General features: G+C 45.4%; 1 protein-coding gene across 2 annotated transcripts; it reads left to right on the forward strand.

Moving 5' to 3' along the window:
* The first annotated feature begins 220 nt into the window (after positions 1 to 220).
* Positions 221 to 8,818, forward strand: dmc1 (DNA meiotic recombinase 1). 2 transcript variants are annotated; one of them, XM_041242231.1, is made up of 10 exons: positions 221 to 960; positions 1,761 to 1,805; positions 2,747 to 2,893; positions 3,658 to 3,740; positions 4,348 to 4,400; positions 4,835 to 4,876; positions 5,823 to 5,895; positions 6,463 to 6,554; positions 7,749 to 7,822; positions 8,560 to 8,818. In XM_041242231.1, exons 1-10 carry the CDS (start codon positions 904 to 906, stop codon positions 8,749 to 8,751), a joined length of 858 nt encoding a protein of 285 aa, XP_041098165.1. In that variant the 5' UTR covers positions 221 to 903; the 3' UTR covers positions 8,752 to 8,818. The 2 variants fall into 2 exon arrangements, with proteins under 2 accessions (XP_041098165.1, XP_041098166.1); XM_041242232.1 differs by having other exon boundaries at positions 8,236 to 8,632.
* The last annotated feature ends 250 nt before the right edge of the window (positions 8,819 to 9,068 follow it).

Raw genomic sequence — 9,068 nt, forward strand, 5'->3', positions numbered from 1 at the left:
ACTGTAGTTTGCAGTAGAAGTTTTTGTGTTTTTAACACGATTTTGTATTTTTAATTATTATTTTTTTTTAAGTCACCTGTACTGTGTAACAAACTAGTCTAGTATTAATATCACAATTAAAAGTTTTATTACTGAAAATATTTCAATTGAGGTCAGATGTTTCAATTAAAGGGCATAACCCAGTCGTGTATGGCAATGCATTAATATATAAAGTTTGTGAGTTTGTTCAGGATTCATTTAATGGTTTGCTTCATCATCTGGAGAATTAAAATCTATTTTTTTTTTCATGTAGTTTGCATTCTAGGTGATGCAAGACTTTTGTCCGTAGCTGTAGACCTGTTTAGCACAAGGTTGAATATACCTCCTCTTATCAGATCCCTGTTTCTGCCTCAAAACACACTCCTGCAGCTTCAGCTGGGCTCCAGTGCACTTTCTTTAAGCCTTTGCCGAGCCCTGCAAAGCTGCCTCTTGCTTTATTTCACCCTGCCGCTGTGTTCTCACCTGTTTAATGAGCAGACAGGTAAAGGAGGTGCAGGTTTCACTAGACGCTCGCCCTGCGCCCCGTGGGTGTCAGAATCCAGTCCTCGAGGGGTCCCTGCGGGGTCTCCTGGTTTTCATCTCGACTTCGGCTCTCAATTCGCTGATCTCGTCATTCGTTTGTCTTTAATATTTGTTCTTTTTTTTTACAGTTGATGATGATTCATAAGAATGTGTTTGATTCAAGCTGCCCGACCTGTGAAACATTGTGAGGCCTGGGAGAGAAGTTGTCCAATTAATCAAATAATTAGACCAATTAAGTAATTGAGAGCTGGAGGGGGGTGGAACGAAAGCCAGAAAGCAGGACCGGAGTTTGACAGCCCTTCTGCTCTCTCCACAGTGTCCCCCCCCCAGCTCCCTGTCGCTATGAAATCAGCTGAAGACCAGGTGGTGGAGGATGAAGTGGCCTTCCAGGATGACGAAGTATTAAAACAGGGTTCAAAAAAACTTCAAGCCATTCTAACTAAACTAACTCTCTACAACTGCCTCGGGCAGGGCTTCGGGACCCCCTGTCTCTGCTGGTTTTCATTCCAGCTAAACTAAACCCTGAACTGAACTAATAATTGGGCTTTTTTTTTATTGTTTTCAGCTCTTAAAACAGTTGCAGATTTCAAGTTGACTGTAGAACTGTACCATGAGTAACTTGAAATCTGCAACTTCTTTTTTTAGGAGCTGAAAACTTTAAAAAGTGAAATTATTAAGCAAATTATCAGTTCAGTTGAGCGTTGAGTTTAAGTAATTGAGAGGTCAGTTAGAATGAGACCAGAAGAGACAGGGGGGGTCCGCCAGAGGACCGGGTTCGAGAAGCACGCATTTGTGTATTCCTCTGAGGGCATGGTCATTGCTCTCTCTTATACAGTACAGTACAATGCAATGCAATACAATGCAATGCAATACATTGCAATTCAATGCAATGCAATGCAATGCGATAGGGATTTATAAAGGGCTTTGAAACAGGCTTTATATTCATTTCTTGAATACTGGCTGTATATCAATCCTTCTAATACAGCAGCAACAATATATTAATCCATTCGAGTCAAAGAGAACAGATAGTAATTACCTTCTCCTCCTGATTCACATGCCCATAGCGTTCACTGTACCCTAACGTTACCTTGTTGTAAAAGTCAACGCGAGGAAGTGTTTGATGGACAGGAGGAGGCTAACGAGTCACAGACAGGTCCAACTCCCTTGATTCCTTTTCTTCTCTCTCTTGTCTTGAACAGGAGTTGTTTTTCCAGGACATCGATCTCCTGCAGAAACATGGAATTGTGAGTACAGCAGAAGCACGGAGAGGTCAGCGCCCCTCCGCTGTAATAGAGGGGCAGCGTTTTTATGCAGAGTGCTGTAGACGTCCCTGCTTCATTATGATAGGGGGCTTGGAGTTTTCGGGTTTTGTTTCTGATCGCTCGACGTCCCTTTAACCTCATTTTGAACCGATTCTAATTCAACTCAGAAAAAAAAAAAGCTGGTAATTACAAAGCCATGGCCACCTGTTTTTCACCTTCACCGAGCCAGAATCGGACAGACAGGGGTGACAAATATTGTTACTTGCTCATCCCTCATCCCAATAGCATTTCATTCTTGAACGGTGTGCTTGTGTTGTTTGCCCCAGTCCAGAGTGGATAGCAAATCCAGCATTTAAAATCTCTTTGATTGTAGCATAGGAAACAGATCTTAAACCCAGTTTGTAATGAATAGTTTTCTCTTTATTAGAATGGATGTTAGAGACAGCTACTAATTAACATTAGGGGGAATAAAAATCGAAAAATTCAAGACCTAATTATGATCCATGGTTACCATCCTTAACAACAACAAAAAAAACAAAAAAAAAAAAAAAAAACCAAAGCTTCTGAAAAAAGTTTGTGGGGTAAAGCGAGGGGAGGAGAAACTGAATCTGAGAAATACAGAACACATCTAACAGCAGGTAAGAAATGAAATATTATTAGGAAGCTGTAAGCGATAAGAAACGTCCCTTTTAAATATACTGATGTTAGCCGAAACTCTAGACTACTTGACTTTAGCTTAGACCACTTTTGTAGTCATTCATATCATGTATAAAGGACTGGATCAGAGAGAGGCAAAGGAACCCATTTCATGAACGAGGTCTGAAATCAACAGCACCCATAACAAGCCCCTTCCTCTAACCTCTGGATCCCCAATCCTCCTGTGCGATATTAGTTTGAATGTTTTAACGTTGCCTCCCGCTCAGAACGTGGCTGACATCAAGAAGCTGAAGACTGTGGGGATCTGCACTGTCAAGGGCATTCAGATGATGACACGCCGCGCTCTGTGCAACATCAAGGGGCTGTCCGAGGCCAAGGTGGACAAGATCAAAGAGGCAGCCAACAAGCTGGTGGTGAGGAACCTCCCTTTACTGTCGTCTTGTTGACAGGGCAGCGTCACGGCCCAGGCTGTGACCGGCAGGAAAGAGACCCCAAGACAGGAAGCTGCCGTGTAAGGGCTGGTGCGCATGCTTATTGAACAAACACAAACACAGGCACAAAATAAAAGGGTTAAACTGGGCTGGGCATCAGCCTTCACTACCAATAGGAACACTCACCCCCCACCCCTCACACCTCACACCTCACACCTCAAACCTCACACCTCACACCTCACACCTCAAACCTCACACCTCACACCCCCCAAATCTCACACCAGTGTTTCTGTGTTCTCTATGTGTTCCTGTCTGTGTGTCTCTGTGTTTCTGAGTGTGTTTCTGTGTGTGTATCTCTGTGTGGCTCTGTGTTCTCTTTGTGTTTCTGTGTGTGTGTCTGTGGGTCTGAGTCTCTGTAAGTGTCTCAGTGTGTTCCTGTGTTTCTGTGGGTATGTGTCTCAGTGTCTCAGTGTGGGTATGTGTCTCAGTGTCTGTGTGTGTGTGTGTCTGTGTCTGTAAAGGTCTGTGTCTCAGAGTCTCTGTGTGTGTGTGACTCTGTGGGTCTGTGTCTCAGTGTCTCTCTGTGTGGGTCTGTGTCGCTGTGTCTCTGTGTGGGTCTGTGTCTCAGTGTCTCTCTGTGTGGGTCTGTGTCTCAGTGTCTGTCTGTGTGGGTCTGTGTCTCAGAGTCTCAGTGTCTCTCTGTGTGGGTCTGTGTCTCAGTGTCTCCCTGTGTGTGTGTGTTTCAGGAGCCCGGGTTTCTGACAGCCTTCGAGTACAGTGAGAAGAGGAAGACAGTGTTTCACATCTCCACAGGCAGCCAGGAGTTTGAGTAAGACGACAGCGCTGAAAAAACACCAGCGTGCAGCTGTGACCAAGAGTTTGATTGAGACAAAATAAAACTATGAACATAATTTAGATCTTTTATTTAACATTGTGCAATCAAAGAAACTACAAAATGATCTCGCAAAAGTCTACGGACGCAATAATAGTAGTACAGTGATATTTTGTCAGTTTTTCGTTAAGCACATGGGAAACTACAAAGCAGCGTGCAATTCAACATGTTAATGTCACATTATTCAGCAGGTTTCACTTGACTTTATGAAGCAGAATTGGTTAATTCTATAGTGTGATGCTAACCTTTGTGTGTGTGAACGAATACCAACGCGATTACTTTCGCCACCATTTCAAAACAGCGCTTTGTTCAAGTTTATGAATATTTTTCCTAGTGTTAAATAAATTCTGAATGATTTTTTTTTCCAAAAAGAAAGTAAGAAAATCAAAAATATCTAAAAATACGACAAAACAGGGGTCATTTAAAGATTGCTGTGCCACAGTGTGCTACAGGCGCAGTGCAGTGCGTTGTTTTCCGCTGATGCATGCAGGATTGAGAGCCAGCAGTGAGTGTAGTTTGAGTTCTTCCCTGTTTGTCTCTGTAGCAAACTGTTAGGAGGAGGAGTTGAGAGCATGGCCATCACTGAAGCATTTGGAGGTGAGTTACAGCGTGTGTGCGTGTGTGTGTGTGTGCGTGTGTGTGAGTCTCACTTATTGAATGTATCTGCCCACCTGTACCGCTATGGCCAAATGTTTTGCATCACCTAGAATTTTAGGATTGAGACATTTAAAAAAATAACAAAACAAAAAAAAAAACGTGAACATGATTTAGATCTTTTATTTAACAGTATCTAATCAAAGAAACCAAAAAATGATATTGCAAAAAAAAAGAGTCTACTGGAAGTCATAATAGTAGTACAGTAGTATTTCATGTCAGACAAACACACACACACACACACACACACACACACACACACTCACACACACACACACACACACACACACACACACACACTCTCTCACACACACACATACTCATTTCTCTAGCTGGCCCTGAGCTGTTTTCGTCCCTGTTTCCTTTTGTTTCCTCAGAATTTCGGACGGGAAAGACGCAGCTCTCCCACACGCTCTGCGGTGAGTCGTTTGAAATCGCACTTCAAACCCAGTGCCGTCTGCTCTCCAGACACGTGTGAAACAAACACTCAAACAGAGAGACCCGTGTGAAGCAAACACTCAAACAGAGAGACCCATGTGAAACAAACACTCAAACAGAGAGACCCATGTGAAACAAACACTCAAACAGAGAGACCCGTGTGAAGCAAACACTCAAACAGAGAGACCCATGTGAAACAAACACTCAAACAGAGAGACCTGTGTGAAACAAACACTCAAACAGGGAGACCCGTGTGAAGCAAACACTCAAACAGAGCCGGACATCAGTTTTAAAGCAGGCGGGTTTATTGTGCAGAACATCAAGATACATTCGGGTACCCTGGTTGGCAGCGAGAGTCATAAGCTGGCGCTCTGCCTCCTATTAAAGAAAGCAGAGCTGAACACTCTTCTGTGCAGTAGAGTGGGTGCTATTGATTTCAAACCTCATTCATGCACTGGGTTCTTTTTTCATCTTTCTGATATTTATCAATTCTGTTATATGAACGAATACATTTCCAGCAGTTCCAGTATTTGAATAAGTGTCCCGGCACGGATTTACACAGGTATAGCAATAAGACTCCCATTGCACAGCAGTGTGATCCATTCCAGATTTCACTGCTACCAGCTTGACCAGCCCCCAGTGTGTCTAGGTAACAATCTCAGGTGTGTCTTATTATTAAACTCCTAGTGAAACTAGGACTGGATCAAACTGCTATGCAGTTGGAGTCAGATTCCCTTCCCTGTTACAGTAAGCAGAGTTGAACACTCTTTTCTGCAGTAGAATGGGTGGTATTGATTCCAGACCTCATTCATGCACTGGGTTCCCTTGCCTCTCTCTGATCCAGTCCTGTATGAACACTCTGCTATATGAACACTCTGCTATATGAACACTCTGCTCTCTCTCTCTGTTGTTGCTGCTGTTCTCTAGTGACGGCTCAGCTCCCAGGAGCAGCGGGATACTCTGGAGGGAAAATCATCTTCATCGACACGGAGAACACCTTGTATCCTTCCCAGCTCGGCCACACCCGCCAATGCTGCCCTATGCAGACCTCTCTGTGCTTCACAATGCTTCCCTGTGCTTTACCAGACCTCTCTGTGCTTTACAATGCTACCCTGTGCTTCACCAGACCTCTCTGTGCTTTACAATGCTTCCCTGTGCTTTACCAGACCTCTCTGTGCTTTACAATGCTTCCCTGTGCTTCACCAGACCTCTCTGTGCTTTACAATGCTTCCCTGTGCTTTACCAGACCTCTCTGTGCTTTACCAGACCTCTCTGTGGTTTACAATGCTTCCCTATGCTTTACCAGACCTCTCTGTGCTTCACAATGTTTCTCTATGCTTTGCCAGCCCTCTTTGTGCTTTACAATGCTTCCCTCTGTTTTAGATTTCATTGTGCTTTGTTACATTTTGCTGTGCTTTTACTGTGGGGTTCCTGCAGTCCATAAAGGGGGCATGTAATTAATCTGGGCCTCTGGATATCACTTCAGGACCCCATCTCTTACAGAGAGAGGCCAGCGGTGTGACTGTATTTGAAAAGAGCTGCTCTCCTTATCCCTGCCGCCACACAGCCGCCCCGATCGACTGAAGGACATCGCTGACCGATTCAACGTGGACCAGGACGCTGTGCTGGACAACGTGCTGTACGCGCGCGCCTACACCAGTAAGAGAGCTCTCCCCTAACCCTTACACCAGTAAGAAAGCTCTCCCCTAACCCTTACACCAGTAAGAGAGCTCTCCCCTAACCTTACACCAGTAAGAGAGCTCTCCCCTAACCCTTACACCAGTAAGAGAGCTCTCCCCTAACCCTTACACCAGTAAGAGAGCTCTCCCCTAACCCTTACACCAGTAAGAGAGCTCTCCCCTAACCCTCCACCAGTAAGAGAGCTCTCCCCTAACCCTACACCAGTAAGAGAGCTCTCCCCTAACCCTTACACCAGTAAGAGAGCTCTCCCCTAACCCTTACACCAGTAAGAGAGCTCTCCCCTAACCTTACACCAGTAAGAGAGCTCTCCCCTAACCCTTACACCAGTAAGAGAGCTCTCCCCTAACCCTTACACCAGTAAGAGAGCTCTCCCCTAACCCTTACACCAGTAAGAGAGCTCTCCCCTAACCCTTACACCAGTAAGAGAGCTCTCCCCTAACCTTACACCAGTAAGAGAGCTCTCCCCTAACCCTTACACCTTACACCAGTAAGAGAGCTCTCCCCTAACCCTTACACCAGTACTCTCCCCTACACACACAACCCTTACACCAGTAAGAGAGCTCTCCCCTAACCCTTACACCAGTAAGAGAGCTCTCCCCTAACCCTGCACAGCTATGGCCATAAATTTTCCATCACCTACAATTTTAGGATTGGGACATTAAAAAAAAAAAAAAGAAGTGTTAAAGATAGAGATGCAGGCGGTACGGAGGTGCGACACTGTTTGAATATTAAACTAGCCCGGGAGCAGCTCTGTCACTGTAGCTTCGTTTCAGTCATCCTGACAGCGCACCTGTTCTGTATGAAGCGGTGTGCAGTCCTCTGAATTAAAAGCATGCCGATTCAGTCGTCCGGACAGTGTCGTGTCCCCCCCCCATCGCACCTGTTCTGTATGAAGCGGTGTGCAGTCCTCTGAATTAAAAGCATGTCGATTCAGTCGTCCGGACAGTGTCGTGTCCCCCCCCCATCGCACCTGTTCTGTATGAAGCGGTGTGCAGTCCTCTGAATTAAAAGCATGCCGATTCAGTCGTCTGGACAGTGTCGTGTCCCCCCCCCATCGCACCTGTTCTGTATGAAGAGGTGTGCAGTCCTCTGAGTTAAAAGCATGCCGATTCAGTCGTCTGGACAGTGTCGTGTCCCCCTGCTTCTCCCTAGGTGAGCACCAGATGGAGCTGCTGGATTTTGTGGCAGCGAAATTCCACGAAGAGGCCGGGGTCTTCAAACTGCTGGTGAGGGCAGATCTATCTATCCCCCAACACACACACACACACACACACACACATGCTGTAGGGCAGATCTATTATTAATATGTTTTCATAGACACCCCTTCACACACACACACGCTGTACATATACTGTATCAAAGAGGGTGATCAATAATTGACACATTACCTTGCTAAAGCAATTCACCATAGACGCACCTCCACACACAATAGCTGTACTGTACTGCACTAAAATGCAGTTTCTCCTCTCTCTCTTTCTATCTCTCTCTCTATCTCTCTCTCTCTTTCTCTCTCCCTTAGTATCTTCTCTGTAGAAAGTGGACTCGATCTCACCTGTTCCGGGTTGATTTCTCTCTCCCTGTCCCTCTCGCACTCTCCCTCTCTCTCCCCCACCCTAACCCCGGGCTCTGCTCTCTGTAGATCGTGGACTCGATCATGGCTCTGTTCCGGGTTGATTTCTCTCTCCCTGTCCCTCTCGCTCTCTCCCTCTCTCTCCCCCACCCTAACCCCGGGCTCTGCTCTCTGTAGATCGTGGACTCGATCATGGCTCTGTTCCGGGTTGATTTCTCTCTCCCTGTCCCTCTCGCTCTCTCCCTCTCTCTCCCCCACCCTAACCCCGGGCTCTGCTCTCTGTAGATCGTGGACTCGATCATGGCTCTGTTCCGGGTTGATTTCTCTCTCCCTGTCCCTCTCGCTCTCTCCCTCTCTCTCCCCCACCCTAACCCCGGGCTCTGCTCTCTGTAGATCGTGGACTCGATCATGGCTCTGTTCCGGGTTGATTTCTCGGGCCGGGGGGAGCTGGCGGAGAGGCAGCAGAAACTGGCTCAGATGCTGTCTCGTCTGCAGAAGATCTCTGAAGGTGGTTTACTGATTATTATTCACCCTCTCACTGCTCCACCCCTTATTTCGTGTTTATCCCGTATTTACAGTGCATAAGGCAGATTCCGTACACGCTGATTTGCAATTTGTGCCATAATCAAATAAAATAAAAGCCTTGTCTGCTATAATATTGAATCTGAAATAAGTAAAAAATAAAAACAAGATCGCAGAGATCGTTTGGATTAGCGAACATAGGACGATGAATCTACAGCTCTGGCCAAAAGATTTACATCACCTTGAATTTTAGAATCGAAAAAAAAGAAAAAAAACTATATGAACATAATTTAGATCTTTTATTTAACATCATATAATCAAAGAAATCTACAAAAATGATATCGCAAAAATAAAAGTCTACCCGAAGCTATAACAGTAGA

The sequence above is a fragment of the Polyodon spathula genome, unplaced genomic scaffold (assembly GCF_017654505.1).
Source record: "Polyodon spathula isolate WHYD16114869_AA unplaced genomic scaffold, ASM1765450v1 scaffolds_1228, whole genome shotgun sequence".
NCBI lineage: Eukaryota > Metazoa > Chordata > Actinopteri > Acipenseriformes > Polyodontidae > Polyodon > Polyodon spathula.

What these genes read in the sequence shown, in the direction of transcription:
- dmc1 (XM_041242231.1), top strand. Translation starts at nt 904, where the DNA reads ATGAAATCAGCTGAAGACCAGGTGGTGGAGGATGAAGTGGCCTTCCAG. An exon ending in ACAGGCAGCCAGGAGTTTGA is followed by an intron (nt 3,741 to 4,347) that starts GTAAGACGACAG and finishes TTGTCTCTGTAG; the next exon opens with CAAACTGTTAGGAGGAGGAG. An exon ending in ATCGACACGGAGAACACCTT is followed by an intron (nt 5,896 to 6,462) that starts GTATCCTTCCCA and finishes GCCGCCACACAG; the next exon opens with CCGCCCCGATCGACTGAAGG.